This window comes from Phaethon aethereus, assembly GCF_964289735.1.
Source record: "Phaethon aethereus genome assembly, chromosome: Z".
In the NCBI taxonomy this organism is placed as follows: Eukaryota; Metazoa; Chordata; class Aves; order Phaethontiformes; family Phaethontidae; genus Phaethon; species Phaethon aethereus.
Genome location: NC_138577.1, coordinates 34,130,058 through 34,148,342, shown reverse-complemented (window position 1 = coordinate 34,148,342; position 18,285 = coordinate 34,130,058). Strand labels below are relative to the sequence as shown.

Here is an 18,285-nt window from a genome sequence, read left to right as displayed (position 1 = left end):
CTGGCAGATTATTAAAGCATCATGCAAGAATTAAAGATTTACGCTTAATTATCAATTTCAGGACTTACAATATTTCATATCTCATGAAAATATAGGAACTGTGAGAAGATCTTAATTTTTATATAATTATTCTCTAGCAGCTGGGTTGTAATTATTTTTATTTCTTTGTATCTTTTTTCAAAAAAAGGCCATTCATGGAATTCTTAAATACCCTTAACTTAGATAATGTCAAAGTCTTGAGGATTTGTAAACTGTTCCTTACTATACTATGTACTGCATAATGAAACTAACGGAAAACGGTTAAGCATTTAGAAGGCCAGAAATTATCATTCATTGTCACAGACATTATGTGATCCCAGATATAAAAATGATACACAAAACCCATTATATTTTACACTTGTGTTTTATATAGCTACATGTATGCAAATAGATGAAAGAAAACTTCATAAAGGTCAGTCATATACAGGGCTGTAAAAAGACAGTCATCCATCTGAAGATTTGATTCAGTACAGCTGATATCCAAGTACCTTCATAAAAGAATTCCTGTAGAGATGTCAGGAAATTTACCACACAAGTTGCAGATTCAGTATATTTTTTGGTCTTGTATATTCTGTCGTCTTTTTTCATATTTGTTCTACATCATTCCTGTTCAGTTGTGCCAAATGCATAATCATAGAACCATAGTTTGGGTTGGCAAGGACTTGTAAACGTCTTCTAGTCCAACCCCCTTGCAATGAGCAGGGACATCTTCAACTAGATCAGGTTGCTCAGAGCTCCATCCAGCCTGACCTTGAATGTTTCCAGGTAATAAAGGATCATGTATGACTAAGAGTAATCACTCAGGGTGGGAACTGTAAGCCTCTCCTGATTGCATAACATTGTCCTCGGGAGCTGTTAAAGGTAGCCAATGCATGTAACAGACAACATCTTTAAGACAGGGAGGGAATAACCAAAAATCCTTGAAAGTCTGGCACATTTTGACAACAGGTATCATAAAAACAAACTGCTGTTAAGTAGGTCTATTACTGAGACAGGTTTAATTCTCTTAGATACAGCTAAATATTTCATGGTCAAAGTTTAGTCCTGTGCCAAGCTTACAGTAGCTGACCCATGTCATCTTCTACCCTCATGTCCCACCAAAGAGGGGAAAGCAACTTTCTAGCTCAGAGTTGTTCCTGAGGAATCCCCTACTGTGCCAACAACTAAGAAGTAGTAGTTTCTTTGGCCTCAACAGGATTGATGTGACTTCACTTGAGCTCCTGCCTAAAACCAACAACTGACTTAACTCAGAACCTGTGAGGAAGCACTGACTTTGCCTGTGCCTGAAAAATATTACTCACCCACTCTGGACATTAATTCAATGCTGTGATTTCAAGCTTTGTCTTTAAGCATATTTTAGCCCTTTTATAATCTGTCCTTTGAAATAATGTGGTGACTGAGCATCCTGGTCCAGGTTCTGGCCATTCCAGATCTTTCTTACATTTTCCTAGAGATGCAAGACAGACATTGAAGTGGCCAGCTGGGGATTTCCCCAGCCTACAGCTAGCACATCTAACTAGCTGTGGCTCTGCATTTCAAAGAATAAACAGTATGGACTGGCTAAGTGAAAGAGCAGATGACAGAACAAACTGTGTTAATAGGAACCCCATTGACAGAGTTGGGAGAGGGATAGAAAGTTTACCTCCAAAGTACAACAGAAATATGCAAGACTCATTTTCTGTAACGTTATTGTTTGCCAATAAATTCACCTCTCTAAACAGAATAGAAACAACAATGTGTTTAATGAGTTAGAAATCGTGCTACAAATAAAGCTTGAATTCTTAGAGGATTCATCATCTCCAGTAATTTCCATTTTTAAGAACATATATTTCTAGAACATGTTGCAATGTGTTTTATTTCTATTATAGTCAAGCCTGAAACTGCAAGATGCAAAGATCTCATATAAAAGCCTTGCACATTCTCAACTGCTTGTAATGGGTGTTAAAGGAGTTTACCTATTTCAGGACACCAACCTCTTTCATAAAAGCTGATGTTCATATTCAGAAAAATGTGTTGTTCAAATCAGTGTTATGAAACTTTAAAACTTGAATGCCATAAAAGTAAGCACAATGGATGAAATAGTCCCTCATGTTTTCTCTCCTGTGTTCATTTCTTTTAGTGCTGGAGTCGGCAGGACTGGCTGTTTCATTGTGATAGATGCCATGTTAGAGAGAATAAAGCATGAAAAGACAGTAGATATTTATGGCCACGTAACTCTAATGAGAGCGCAGAGGAATTACATGGTTCAAACTGAGGATCAATACATCTTTATCCACGATGCGCTGCTGGAAGCAGTGACGTGTGGAAATACCGAAGTGCCAGCCAGAAATCTGTATGCGTATATCCAGAAGCTGACACAGATAGAAACAGGCGAGAATGTCACAGGAATGGAACTGGAATTTAAGGTACTGGGACTTTACATTGCAGGGATCCAAAAAAAATAGTGTAACACTTAATGCTGCTCTGTCCTCCACTAGTTGTTTCCAGTAATCAAAAGATTAGACATCATCTGGTTAAAGTTTTAAATTAGGAAGACAATCCCTTGTAAAATGTACAATTCTGAATTGGTGTCCAGGCAAGAACCTTCCAGTGAGGGTGGTTTAACCCTGCTTTTCCTTTATTGTTACAATAGCTTGAAATGTGTGTTTGTGTAATAGTTTAATACTCAAACTTGTCCATATGCATTAATGGAGCAGACGTTAAACTCTCATAAGGTGTTAAAAGAAGCTTTACGAATATTTAGGTAATGCAATAGAATATGGAAAAGTAAGCATCTGAAATTAAAATTATTCATTAATGCATAATGAGCAGAGATCATAAAATCTGATAATATAATCTGTTCTGGTTATACCTGGCCTTAATTCTTTTAATTTATTTTCCACAGCGTCTTGCTAGCTCTAAGGCTCACACTTCAAGATTCATCAGTGCCAATCTTCCATGTAATAAATTCAAAAATCGCCTTGTCAATATTATGCCATATGAGTCTACAAGGGTATGCTTGCAGCCAATCCGAGGAGTAGAAGGCTCTGATTATATTAATGCCAGTTTCATTGATGGATACAGGTACTACTGTTGATGTGTTTTCATGTGGACTGTTTTAAAAGTTTACAAAATTATTTATGTAATTATATTGAAAAGAACAAAATTTAGTATTGAAATTTAGTGTTGTTTTTAACTGTGCATGCCATGTTTGATTGGGTGTTTTTAAAAATATTAATAAAAAGTTTACATTTTCACCCGTGCAATACAGGAAAATTCTGTAAATGACGTAGAGTCTAGAACATTCTATTTTTACCTACCTTTAAACCATTGAGAACTCCCAGTATGTTTTCATGCTGAAAGATACTGAGATTTTAAGCACATTCTTTATTTGGAACCTCTATTTCTTCACAACTATTCTGCTTAAAAAGGTACATAGAAATAACATATAGGAGTTACACTCTCTGGGTCAAGGTGGTAGCCAATGATCTTGGAAGACTGATTGAGACTAGACCTAGCTGCCAAAAGCATTTTATACATAAACGGTTGTGTAGCCCACCAGCATCTTCATGACAACACGGAACAATATGCCCTCAGCTGACTTAAGCAGCTGGTAGAAAAAAGCATGATGGAGCAGCAGTATACTTTCTCTAAGGCATTTTAGGTGTACCATATCCACAGAGATCATTTTCTGAGCCTCTGCTCATAATTGGAAACAACTTTCATCTCCACTGTCAGCCACAAAGGTGTTTCTGCTGACTGAAAGAAGCAAGAACAACATGAATGAGTCATCATCTTATAAAGCTGCTAATCCAGAAGCTTTTAACAGCTTGGTGGTAGCTTCCACTGGTAGGATATGAAGGTCTGAAAATGCAGTGCATTCCATTCCTGAATTTTCTTCCTGCCTTACTTTTGCTGGAGGCATCATACTGTTGAAAAGGAGTTAATAAAGAAAGTGCTTGATGCTATAATTCCTAAACTTAATAGATTGTTAGACAGTTATTTCTACAAAATGAACCAGTACAACTAAGTGTTTCTTAAGTGTTTTTTACAGCACATAAAATTGAGCTATTAGAGTTGCATTAAAATATAAGTAATAATGATGAAGACATACATCATAATATTAACAGAGTAATTTCCCTCTAAAAGTTCTAAAAATAAAAAGCCATAGTTTGATTAAACAATAACAGTAAGGTTTTAATGTGCTTATTATTAATATTATATAATTTTTTCCTCTAGATAATGTTTACATATAAACAGGGAACATGTGCATCAATTCACTTTTTTGATTAAAATATTTTTCTTAATTTACTTTTTTTTCAACATAGACAACAAAAAGCTTACATAGCTACACAGGGTCCTTTAGCAGAAACAACTGAAGACTTCTGGAGAATGCTCTGGGAGCATAATTCTACAATTGTGGTCATGCTCACTAAACTACGAGAAATGGGCAGAGTAAGTACTGCTGTAATATTCCTTTACTAAAATATTTGTTATAGTGATTTTTTATTAAAATATTTCATTGTTATGGGAATGTGTCAACATAAAGGTGAGAATTTTGGTTCCTTCTCCTTTTGAAATATCTGTGGCATTTTTAATCGCCAGGTGTAAGGTTTTCCAATCTGTAGATGTGTTGCAGTAGACAAACTAGACATGGCATTTTGCTGTGGGACACACTGAGATTCAGCAGCTTAGTTTGTGTGTTGATATTCTGAAGTATGCAGAGAGAGCATTTTTGTCTATTGAAAAATTAAGATTTCTTTGGAAACTTTGCTTTTGCAGCACGTGTTTTTAACAATGTTAAAAGAAAGTGTGGTATTTTTGAGATCTGAAAGTCTTCTGTGTGTTTATAGCACTGAACTTTAAAGTTTCAGCACCCAGTTTACAGTCCGAAACTAGTTCAAGTGCTGCACTGTGTAATGGAAAGAATAAAGCAGTTTACTATCTGGAGAGGAGTACATCAAGATAAAGCCAATGTGTGATAAGTGAAGTCTCGGTCAGGCCATGTATCTGGGGAATAGAGTTCAGGACATGGCTAGTGGGTGCAGAGATAGTCCTGACTGAAGGCAGGGGGACTTGCTTCAACGGGGAAGAAAGAAAACCAAAGGTGGCCCCGAGATTTAAATTTCATTCTGTATTGAAAATTAGGCTAGGGGTAGCTCTTGTCACTGACAAATAACAGAACAGAGCAGAAGTATAAACAAGTTCAGATGTACAGTGACCAGAGAGAACCCCGTTGCAATGCAATATTGAAGATCATTTTTATTCTAGGTATGGAACTTCATGTTCGCAGCAAGACAAACAGTTCATGTTTGTGTCACTAACGGCACATTCCATGAGTATTACACTTACCTGAGTGAAAAAGGTTTTATACCAGTTTATGGTAGTCATCTCGAGTAACAGAAAGTGTATTTTACTTCTTCATTTTGTAGGAAAAATGCCACCAGTACTGGCCTGCAGAGCGCTCAGCCAGGTATCAGTATTTTGTGGTAGATCCAATGGCAGAGTACAACATGCCACAGTATATTCTGAGGGAATTCAAGGTCACTGATGCAAGGGTAAGTTAACATAGCATTACAGTTGTTCATGTAAGTTTAAAAGAAAATGTAAATTTCTTTATTTTCCTCCCTTTTTTTTTTTTTAGTTCTTTTAGGTTTTATTATTATTAGAAAAACCCTAGAGGTGTCGTTTCTACAAGCAATAATCAAAAAGCAGATAAAGTTATTATTAAATGAATGGGATCTTTGTGTAAGAACAATTGACTACATTCAGATCTAACACCTGGGCAGCACAACTTTGTAAAGTTCTGAATAACTATTTGTGATGAAATACACTAGATGATATGAGGACTATTTTCCCTTTTTTCCTCATTTCACCCTTGATTATCTTGGGGGACAATTTTTGTCACTTACAGCTGTAAATGTGTTACTTTGCACCACTCCCTAGGCTGAGTGAGTATGAAGGTTGATACACTGAGATTTAAAAACTGCAGAGCACATAGCATTCATAAGAAAAGCTTGACAAGCTTTGCGCATTATAATTTAATTTTTGGCGTAGCATATTTTCAGCACTCTTGTATATCTGCAGAGTAGATACATGCAGCTGTGACCCTAGCATCCTCATTTTCATACGGCATTTCTTATCTGAATTCATGAGTCCAAAACACTGAGCACTGATATAAGATTAAATGTACATAAACTTTAAATATATATTGGGCATTTATCAGACTTTTGATTTCTATTACTTTGGTCTGCATGGCAGGAAAAATTACTGACAGCTGCCATTTCTGTAAGTGCTGTAGAATACTATTTGTTCAAGCAACATAGTGGGATGTACTGTCCAGGAGTAACAGGAATGATTACTCAGAGTTGCCAGTCAGCTTCCAAAATACTAGACTTTCTCATAGTTAGCTAGACTGCTGCTTTTAATGTTAACTTCAAGTAAAATTAGGTACTACTGATAATTAGCTAGACAATATTGTCACTAACGAAGTCAGCATATGAATATTTTAATTTTGCAAATGAAACTTAGATGTGTGCTTTTAAAAAGAAACTGTAGACACACTGAATCTGATTTTCATTCTGTTTGAAATGTAGCAGGGATCACATGACTCATAGCTTCTCTAACCTATTTGTGCTTAACAAAAGCGGAGAAGAACAGGCTTCTAACATCAGTCTTCAACCACACTTGTAGGCATAGATAGTCAAAGCCAATTTCACTATAACTGTGCTGATAGTTTTTCATCTATTAAAAATCTGTTCCATCTCAAGCTGGGAGAGGTCTTACATGACAGTTCACCAAGCTTAAATCACAAAGTAACAATGAAAAAAAAAGCCACAGATGTAGTTGAAGTTGTGGGCAAACAGTATATATTTCTAAAAAGTTCTTTCAAGAGTTTATAATTAACTAAGATATTTATGAAAACCTGTTTACTTACAACTAGCAAACCAGTAAAAAGTCTGAAAGGGTTGAATAACTTAATTTGTCAGAAATCGTTTTATTGGACCTGATATTAATACACCTTTTTGAAAAAGTGCCAAGCATACATGCACCTTGGCAGTCCTGTTTTGACGTCTTACAATCCCATATAATTGCTTCTCAAATTTTAAAAATCTCTTTACCTTGATGGTACAAATTTTGTAAAACAGCGCACTGGCAAGCTCACAGTGCCCTCTTAAATTTTCTAGATATCCTGGGATAATACAGCTCCTTCCAAATTTACTGGAAGCAGTGGGAACTACTTACCGAAATATACATTATAGTGTTCCTGTAGTTAGACTTCTATGGCTGTCACACCCAGTAATTGAGACCATCTAACTAAATTGTTGTATTCAAAGAAGAGTAAATGCTGCAGCAGTTGTAACCAGCCTCTCCCCCTCTTATCTCCAAACCCATCCATAATGTTAGAATACTGTTCCTGCTCTGGCAGAGCCAAGCCAGACAATTGTTCCAGGGACAAGAAAAGAAGCACGCTGCCTTTGTAGGTGTCAGCAGCAAGTGTCTAGTGTGGAACTCCCTGTTATTTCTGAAACTGAGCTGTGAATTGTTGTAACATGAAATTGACCTCGGTAACTCTTTCAATGTACTGCTTCTGTCTGCTTTATACTCACTTTCTCTGTAAACTCCAGAGGTCAATATGTTGGGGCAGTCTCATTTAAGGCTAAACTATTAGTGATGGCTGTAAGAGAGTATTATAAATTCTACGGTCTCATCAAAAGACAATTGAATATCTCCTGCAAAGACCAAGAAGAAATCATAATAGTCAGCCAATTAAAAGGACAATACATTGAAAACCTCTGCTCCATGTAGGGATCTGAAAGTTTATATTTTGATAACTAACTGTGCAAACTGTCACAATATTTGAAAGTAAAGATTTTAATAAAATCTGGCATTTGTATTTGGACTGCTATTGGCAAGCATCTCATTAAAGGAAAGCAGCACTGTTTATAATGTCAGTAGCAAAGGGAACTGTGTAAGAAATTGCAGATCCATTCTCAATATGCTTTAACGATAGTCAAACATCAGACTAACTGACTTCACTTCTGTGTTCATTAAGTAGCATTAAATAACAGAAGTTATTGCCATTAAAACTAAATCAGAACAGTTTTCTCAGAGTTGCACTGGATTAATGAGTTACTATGATCATGAAATATACCAGTACAGTTTATTTAGACACACTTGAAAAACAAATACTTAACATCAAATATATTTTGCATGTAGAAATCTGTGGTCTTTCCAATGATAGCCTAGACTTAAATAAAGCAGTGTCTTTCTTATCTTTTCTACCCCTGAAAAGTTACTGTTATTCTAGCATAATTCCTATCAGGGTCAGAAATTGCTGAAGAGCTTCCATCTCCTTAACCAACATGTTGTAAGTGAATCAGACTTACGGTTTTCTTTCTTTAGGTTATTTTGGTGTGAGGTTATTTTGGAGGGAATCAACATGTTGTTTTGTCTTCTTGATTAATTAATGTCATGTGCCTAAAGCTATCTGATGGATGCAATTTCATTATGTCTTCTTTAAGGAAAATGCGATCACAGAGGCCATTATGAGAGAAGTCTACATTAACAAAATGCCATATTGCTAGGAAATATTTAGTTCTTTGTGTTGAGGCCCATGAGAAATAAAATTGGGTAAATGTTCTCAAACAGATTTTTTTTTTTTTTAAGTGGGCAAAAACATTCCACAGAAATAGGCTACTAAATTGTCACAGTGGACTAGTAGGAATATAAAAGATAGTAAGTCAAAGATGTGTATGTATGTCCTCTCATGGAGCACTGGCTGGCGCACACACCCATTTTCTGTTTTCCTTACTTATCTGAGGCATGGGAGGCAAAACCCCACAGTACCAAAGGAAACATAAAAGCAAAGTATTTTTTTTTCCTTTGGGTTTTTTTTTTAAATCACTTCTATTTCATTTCAAAGGTCTGTAATAGCTGAATGCTTGAGGTAGAATAAAAAAAAAAAAAAAAGAGATTGTTCTTGCCTCCAGCATAACTTGTTGCTTTTTGGGGGTATCTCCTATAATCATTTAAATTTTTCATGAGTTTGACTTAGTAGAAGACCATTTTGAAGACATGGCAGAGTGGGTGCTTAGAAAACAACATGTCCAGAGGCACTAGTGCAGCAGCCCATGTGCCCATGCTTTTAAATATTTCAGCTGTGCAGACTGACGGTGTCAAAACCATCAAGAACAATGTTTGAAAATTCAGAACAAATTTATTTCATCCATTTGTATTATATTTTTTCTATTTACGTTTTCTGACAATTTGCACATTACATAGGCATACAGCAGAAGTTGGCATTTAATACTTCCAGTGGCTTCATTATAAAAATAACCATGCCGCAGTATTCTGCAGTTTTAAAAAATCCTGTTAGTATTCCTAACCAAAGGGAATGAACAGCTTCAGCTGACCTGAAAAGGAAGCCCTTCTTCTGGATTTTTGACTGAATCCAAGCTGTTAGCAAATGGCATTACAATGACTGAAGGGAAGTTTATGGTCTGTTAAACAACTGGCTTCCTCTTCTTCCAGGCAAATGTCCACCTCATAGAAAGCGCCATCCTATTAAATATATCGTCTGCAAAAGAGGGCAATGGCTAAATAAGTCAGTGAAGATCACTATCAGTCACTATCAGTGAAGATACTCCTGCCATACAGTAGATAAGCATGTCTAGGAAATGGAGAGTCAGACTGGGTGGCCTTAACCAAATTCCTTAAAGGAATTTGCAGTCCACAGGATTCAAAACATAACTTACCAAAAAAATTGTATAACCTGGTGAGACTGTTATGTCTTTAGCCTCAGACATGCTTTTTTACACATGCATAATGTCAGACAACTGTCCTATCCAGTGCAGAAGGGAATCTATGCAATGTTGTTAATGAAACTCTATTTCTGGGTCAATGTGTCCAAAAGCACCAGCCAATACTGCAATTGAGAGTCTTCACAAATATGATTTTAGCTGTTCCCCACCTCGTCTCAATGTCCTTGTTCTGTGATTGTCTTTCTGTTTGTTGGCTGACTGACTTCCAGCCTCTGGAACATGCTTTTGGGGTACATTATTTGTGTCTTTTCTTAAAGGATGGCCAGTCCCGAACAGTGAGGCAGTTCCAGTTCACTGACTGGCCTGAACAAGGAGTGCCAAAGTCTGGAGAAGGATTTATTGACTTCATAGGCCAAGTGCACAAAACAAAAGAGCAGTTTGGTCAGGATGGACCAATTTCTGTTCATTGCAGGTAAGTAAACAAAGCCTCAAAAAACTCATATGCAGATTTGTTTTTTTCTAAAGTTGATTGCTGATTGCAGTGAAGATGTATATGTAAATGAAATTTCATAGGTGAACTATCAGAAAATATAATCAGACAGAAGATCTAAAAAGGAACACATAGGACTGCCTTATGAAAACAGGAACTGTTCTGTGATATCCCATTTACACAGAAAAGGTTCTTCTGAAATACGTGGAAGCATGTGATTTTTTCTTCACTTAAAAATATCTCTAATGCAGGGTAAAAACAATCTGGTCTGCTACACACAGAAAGTGGTAGGAAGAGCCTTATTACAGGCTGGTTTATGTAATATTTTTTTTCCCACTGGTAATTGAAATTGTGTCTGTTACATTGGTGAGAATTATTAGCTGTAAACAAACAAGTTACACCTCAGTAGCACATTAGTGGCAATCAAGATGAGACAAATTACAATGGTAGCTATCTTAAGAAAGGGAATGGAATGGAAAGAGGTGTTTAGAAACTTTGCCCGTCAAAAAATCATTAAGGTTTGGATTGGTGAGTTCTAAACTTCAGAATGTAATGCCCATTTTTTGATGCAATGAATTCCTTCAATTCCTTTACAATTGATGTGCAGATGAAAGCAGCTTGCAGGGTGTGTGGGAATAATCCAGGATAGGCTTTTTTAATATTCCTACATTTTTTGTTTGTGTTCTCTACTATATTCTAGAGTCCATAGCAGATGGCCAAAAATAATATCTTTATATTTTATCTCTTATTTAATAAATTGTTTTTTTTAGATTCCATTAGGATTTTAGATAATATTTTTTGTGACATTAAATTATATTTGGTAGATGAAATGTTTTTATATAATAGAGATGCAAAATACTGATACGGGTTCCAAGTCCTTACTGCAAGCAAAGTAATGCCCCAATACTAGCATGAAGACAAAATGAAGTTTACTAGATCATATGAATATACAGAGGAAGAGATACCCTTTTCCTTCCAAAGCCAGGAGCAACCAGAAGTTGTTAAAACACCAATGTGTTTTAACAAGAGTTCCTTATGGTCCCCTAATCTGAAAGAGTGACAAAGTAGATGTATTGGACTACTTGAATCCTACTTTTTTTGTGTGGTTAAAAAATTTTATGGCCTGCTAAGGAGAACAGTATTGCAGAGCAGTGTTTGGGATTCATTTGGCAAGGGGAAATGAAGGACAACCGTGATAAAAGCAAGCCTTATTCTTCCTGACATTAATGAGTTTTGAGAGCAGAAGAGTAATAAGCCGTACTTATGCCTTTTTGCAGACATACATAAGAAAACAAGGTAATGGTATTCTTCTAGGTTCTTTGTACCATGCAAACTTGTCCACTTGTGACTGCAATGAAATGCTGCTTGCAGTAGATTATGCATTCCTTCCAAATGGGTGTGATATTTCATGCTGAAATTATGGAGATTTCTACCATTGACTTTGGTAGAAACAAAGTCAAATCCAGTATAATTTTTTATATTCAATGATGATAAGATGTTCTTTAAATGTCTTATCATCATTATCATTGTAACAACAATTTAGAGATGAGTAATGCTAATCACCATTATCAGTGTTAGTGTACTTACATGAACAGGAAATGTCCCTAGGAAATTAGTAAGTTTTTCTGTTTCTTTCAGGAAGCACAAGATCCTGGGTAGCTGCACGTTCCTAGTCATTGTAGAATTCTTGTAATAATGCCTCCAGTTTGTACCATGATGAGTTTTTAAGGATTTCTCTTATACAGAGAAATTCTTCAAATAACAAACTCCCCTAGTGCCACTTCCCCGTGATTTCCTTCCCACTCTGCACATTTTTCACAAGTTTGCTTTGTCTGTGACGCAGTAAACCCCTGCCACCCACAATTTTAAAATGTTGTCCTTCTCTGGCATTTTTACAAATAGATTGGTGTGTTACAGTTTAAAAAATTCTAACTTCATCAGGCAGTTAATTAAAAAATAGTTAAAAGAGCAAAAGGCAGTTCACCTTGAAGCAAAATTTTCACTTCAACCAATTTTAGATATTTATAGTCTTACTATTCCAGCTTTTAACTGGAGAGTAAGGAAGACCACCGTTTCCCAGCATACATTCATGATGTATTTCTAACAGCAAACTCTTCTCTCTTACAAAATCATCAATATTTCCTCATGGCTCATTACAGCATCCTAACTTTGGTTTGTAACTATTTAAACTTTGGTGAATCACACTATATCATGAAGCAGTGCCTTTACCATTTTCTGAATTCAGGATTCTTTAAAACCTATGTAGCATTGCTGCATTAAGTGTCATGGTAGAACTCAGTTTGCTCTTTGCCTTGCACTGAAAGAAATCAGCTGATCATTAAAAAGCTGCTAGTACTGGTGTGGACTTCCATCACTCATTATAAATCCTAAGCATCTTCTAGTAAGAATTGATAAATTATAAAATATGCTTGCTACTTTCAGGGGAACAGGGTCAGTTTCATATAGACTTCACCAAAATATTACACATGATGCCTAGTTAGGATTTGCAAGTATTGAGATCTTTCCATATTAGTCTGTCTTCCTCATTAAGTAGCTTCTCCAGATACTTTCTCATTTCTTAAGAACACAAGAGACAAATTAAGTCCCCTCTTTTGCTGAATTAGAGAGTTCTGAGTAGTTTGTTTTAAAGTAATAAAGATTTGACTAATGTGTGAGGCTGGAAGTCCTCACGCATATTTAGAAAATCATACTTTTTGTTGGATATCTTTAAACAGTTGAACAGGAGCAACGAGAATGGAAAATGGTAATGTGTCTTCACTCTCCTGGTCACTTTCTGGACTACTTGGTTTAGATCACACTGTTGTCAGTTCTGTAAAGCCCAAGCAGGTTCCAACACTATTTTTCCAGGATTTTTTCAGCATGTTTCTTGAACATTAGGTTTCTAATTTACTTCATCAGGGAAAGGAGACCTTGCACTCCAGTTGCTCTAGATGTCCAGGGCTGTTGTCATCACATATAAGTAAACTAGCACTCACATATAGGTAAACTAACACTGAGAGCATGGTATTTTGGTGAAGTTGTGTCTCACTTATCCTTTGGCTTCAGCTCTCCGAAGGCACACAGGTTATGCAAAATTGCCAAATCCAATCACATATATTTAATAGCCCTAGAAGTGCATTGATCTAGACCAAACACTAAAATATCCTCATACAATTTGGACATTTGTTTTCTCCACTAGTCTCGTGAATTCACTGGATTTCTGTCATAGTCCATATCAATGTTCAGAGTCTTCAGTCTTTCCCTGCTGTTCATGTTCTTTCACTCTCCTGTCTGGTGAATAGGTCTCCTAAATCTCCAGCTTCCCCAGTCTATCTGACTGGAGAAAAAGCTTGTGAAGTTATTAGCATGAACAGTAGGTAATGGGGTGCTTTATTTTCACCCATACAACTTCAGACTTGGAAAATCTTTTTTTGTGTGTAGTTACCTGTCTCTTTGTCCAACAGTCATCTTCCTGAGCAAGTGATTGTTTAATTTCAATAACTGGCAACTATCGGCTCTATTGATTACAGGCATTTCTGTCATTTCGTGGGAGTTTTAGCTAATAACAGAAACCCAAGATAGAACAGAGAACAAAGAAGCCATATATTCAAAGAAGGCATTTCAAACTAATGTAGACAGACATGGTGTATGTATATCAGCATTGGAACTCTAAATATCCAGACTGCAAAACTTCAAAAGCTTTTATTGAAATCTTAGTGTGTATGAACAATTTCAGTATTAATTGAAGATCCACCTGCTATCTCTAACTCAAAGTAGAAGGTAATCTAACACACTGAAGATGTGCAAAACAGGGCATATACGTGAACAAGCTAAAGTAAAGCCGAAAAATACATTTTGGCATCTTTTTCTCTTGTCATTTCCGGTGTAGATCATTGGCAACTAACTTTCTCATTTTCTTTCACCATACACTGATTACTGTATATCTGGATGAACAAACCAAGTCACTTTGTAATGAAGACTGGAGGGTCAGGAAGTATAGTAGCATGTGAAGTTTGCTGGAGCGCAATTATTCTTCTGAATGCAACATGGTAGTTTGCTGTGGAATTTTGCTTAGTGAGTCTTTCCTCATATAGAAATCTGTACACATATGGTGTCTTGTAACCACAGGTAATTTGTCAGCCAATTCTTTTGGCATTAACTGTTAATTAACATTCCTTTTTTCCTTTTTTTTTTTTTTTTTTCCCCCCCGACAGTGCTGGTGTTGGAAGGACTGGAGTATTCATAACCCTGAGCATTGTGTTAGAAAGAATGAGATACGAAGGTGTTGTAGATATCTTCCAGACTGTCAAAATGTTAAGGACACAGCGGCCAGCCATGGTACAGACAGAGGTGAGGAAAACAATACCCATATACAATGGTGATGGAAAAGAAGGGATATTTCCACAGCCAAAAAATGAAAAGATAGAGACTGTATAAAATGTGCTTACATTTGTATCTTAAGTCATAGTAACTATAGGACTACAGTCTAAAACCTGCCATATAGGTCCTGCAAAGACTATTTCCTGTTAGAGCAGTAGATGCTGCAGGCTGAGGAAGAAAAAGTCATTTCAATAGTGGATCCTAAATTATGGTAGTTGAGGAAAACCATTTCCCAAGAAGCATTACCTGGTTTTATTTGTAATTTATTTCCTGGCAGAAACATGTGGTAATAAAGAAGGAGGTAAATTGTTTCTGCAGGTGGATCCACTGATTTTTTTATTCCAGGAGCAGTGTTGTTCATGGCTTCAGATTAACACTGTATTATTTTCATGGTTTTCTTGACTTTGTGTCACCAAGCAAGTGGCTGTTTGGCCTGAAAATTGTAACTGTAAATTCAGCGTTCAGGAAAACTATAGTGTGAATAATTTCTGTGCTAGCAAGAGTGCCATAGAGAAATAAGGAAATGAATAAACAGTATCAGCTGATTTCCTGGGTCTGGATGCTTGGAACTGTGTCATGTTATAAAGAATACTTAAACATTTTCAGTTGTACTTAATTTCTACTTAAATTTCTGAGTGAGGAATTGGAACTAAGCTGGAGCCAATAGGTTGGGAGAACCAAGCAAAGGGGCAAGAGAAGAGAAACATTTTAGGTCATACATTTATCTAGTATAATTTGATTGACACTGGCCTTTAAATTACAGTCTGTGAAATTTAATATGGTTCCCCAGAGTTTGCCATTCTCCACAAGAAAATTAAACTTGTTCAATAAAAGCTGGGTAGTTTTATTTTTAAGAAGGTAAATTCATAAAAACTTGAAAAACTTGAAAAATAAAGATACTTATTTTTGATCTTGTCAGTTAACCAAGTAAATCACTGTGACCAAACTGAAGAGTTAATTCCATTTCTTTTTCATTACCATCATTCTTCTGGATAAGCAAAATGAAAAATGACTGCTTTCTGTCATTTTGGTTCCAAGAAATAACTACAGTATACAGAAAAACTGTGCTTCTTGGAGCCTACCTGACAAATACAGAGTTCAGCTATGCAATATGTTCTCCCTTCTCCTACTTTGACTTATTTCTGTATGTTCCCCTTCATCCCCCCTGCTGAAAGTAGAAGTGTTGTGTACTCATTGCTTTCAGGATTCTGTGGAAAACAAATATCTCATTCAGTAGTGTAAACTGCCAGGAAATCTAATCCTTATTCAACAAAGCACTTGAACTCCATGTGGACCACACATACACTTAAAATTTGTGCATATGTCTAATGCATTCTGTGTTCCAACAGGAAGCAGAAAAAAACTATTAGTGATCACACCACTACATTGAAGCAAGTATCTATCTGTCTGATGAGTTTCCTGGTCTCCAAAAGAATTTTAATTGTGATCTTAACAAGTATAACCCATGTGGTTACCACATAGCACTACCAAATAAATAAGAAGACCTTCTTGATATTTTGGGTGGCTTTCAGAAGCAATTTCTTTTCTTTTTCTTTTTTAACATTTAAAACCTGAGTGGCAGTTGCAAATGAATACACAGGTATGCCATTTTAGTATATGTGTGCAATATTACATAAATGTGCAAAAAGACTGCTGTGTGGGGGTAAGAATAACATGAAATGCCAAATGTTGTATTCACGAGAGGCATAAGCGAATCTCTCACCACACGGAACTTCTCTCCTCTTCTAGGCATAGGTTGAAATGCAATCTGTTTCATGTTAATAAGGTGCTTTAGTTGCATATTGCTCTCTTTTTTTGCCACAGGTTATGAGATCTTCACATCTTCATCAAAGCCTATATTACTGAAAGCTTGGGATTCCCTTTGCTTCCTTAACATGATTTTTAACCTGGTGGTTTTCCATACAGCATCCCATATTAAGGCTGTGATGGCTTTTGTCACTTAATGTGTTGCATTTGCTATAGAGTTAATTGGATATTTTGCTACTTATTTTCAAATACATGGGGGAAAAGCATCTTGGCATGGTCCCATGAGAAGGAGGCTTTATGTTGATGTTATATTAATCCAGAACAACAAACAGGCAGTAGATGGGTATATAGTCTCTGTACAAAAAGAAGCTGCATTCTGTGGAAAATGTTACTGCATTAAATGAGCGTCTGTCTTCATCTGTTGCAACTCAGACTGGTTTTCTGTTTATGTCAGCAAGAGAATATTGCTGAACTGCAGATGCCTCTGTGGTATATTTGTCTGTAGCCACAAAGTATTCACTCTTAGTTGAAAGAAAACAGAAACCAACCAACAAGCTGGCTTTTTGATGCTTTTGTTTTCTATCTTTCTCCAGGATCAATACCAGTTCTGCTATCGAGCCGCACTGGAATATCTGGGCAGCTTTGATCACTATGCAACATAAAAACCATCGTGGATTTTTATTGCAGGCCCTTTAAGATCCAGAGAGCCGCTTCTGAGCCATATGATGTGCTTTAGAAGTACTTCTTAACTCTTAGCTAAGGAGCGATTATTGGGGATATATAAAATAAAAAACAGACAAAACTAATGGGGATATATAGAACAAAAACAACAACAACAACAAAACAACCCTATTCCATGTGGACCAAGAATTCACAGTTTAATAACCTAACCATAATAAAAGAATCCTGACCACTGAGGCTTCTGAAGGATCTCGTTTACAGATACCTCAAGGGTTCGACATTGGTTGAAGTTAAAGGGAAGAGGAAATTAATCAGAAAGAATGATCATCTTGTGCAGGATTGCATGCTTTTGCAAAGAGGAATTTTGAGAGAACTGCAGTTCAGTGCAAGATGTTTGTTAAAAGGTTGGGTCATGGCTTCTCAAACAAAGCGGACTCTTTACTTCAACATTACCCCTTCCCATCTTACTGCTCATGATAACACTTTAGGGAAAATGTGGGAATGTTTAAAAAGAAAGTCCTTGATTTAGTTTTTTAGTATTGTAAAGATACTGCTGACCTGTGCTTCATTTTTAACTGTGTAACTTTTTCCTTTTTTTAACAAGAGTTTATCATTCGATGAAGTGAATTAAAGGTTGCATAACTGTTAAACTTTTTGTTTAAAAACTATAGATTTTTTTTAAGCTGTAGAACTGTTATCTGTAATATCGTGCTGTAGAAATGTTAAATAATTTGAAAATTTGCACATTTTTGTGCAGTCCTATATTTATCTACAGTACCACAGTCTTGTTAGATATTACTTTTACAGCTTGCTTTGGTTTATTTTTCTTTAAGAAAATATTCATTGTAATCAGTTAAATCAAAATGGGGCTTTTTGGTTTCTTTTGGAATCAACAGGGAGGCGCAAAGTATAAAGATGCTGCTAACACACATACACACATGCACACATATGCACATGCACACCCACACCCTCTCTCTTTCTATATATATGAGTATCTGTATGTATTACTGTCTACCCTCGTCTAACTCTGTATATTTACAGAGATACAGATAGGTAGATATTCACACAGACACATAAACATACCAATCTTCCATGCCTGCATTTATCAAAGCATTGGGAAAGTTTTTCAGCATACTACCTTTATATTAAACTACTATTTGATCATCTCTGCATTTCCAAGGTCCA

The 18,285-nt window shown here is 36.1% G+C and overlaps 1 protein-coding gene across 1 annotated transcript in view; it reads left to right on the top strand.

Annotated features, from left to right (window-relative positions):
- The window catches only part of PTPRD (protein tyrosine phosphatase receptor type D), a gene marked incomplete at both ends in the record, with an annotated part of 301,634 nt that extends 284,553 nt beyond the window's left edge, over positions 1-17,081 (top strand). The window contains 7 exons of the mRNA XM_082013447.1: positions 2,159-2,444; positions 2,924-3,102; positions 4,347-4,473; positions 5,451-5,576; positions 10,100-10,254; positions 14,487-14,622; positions 17,013-17,081. Coding sequence (XP_081869573.1) covers positions 2,159-2,444; positions 2,924-3,102; positions 4,347-4,473; positions 5,451-5,576; positions 10,100-10,254; positions 14,487-14,622; positions 17,013-17,081 — 1,078 coding nt within the window. The remainder of the gene's footprint in view (positions 1-2,158; positions 2,445-2,923; positions 3,103-4,346; positions 4,474-5,450; positions 5,577-10,099; positions 10,255-14,486; positions 14,623-17,012) is intronic.
- Between the last annotated feature and the right edge of the window lie 1,204 nt (positions 17,082-18,285).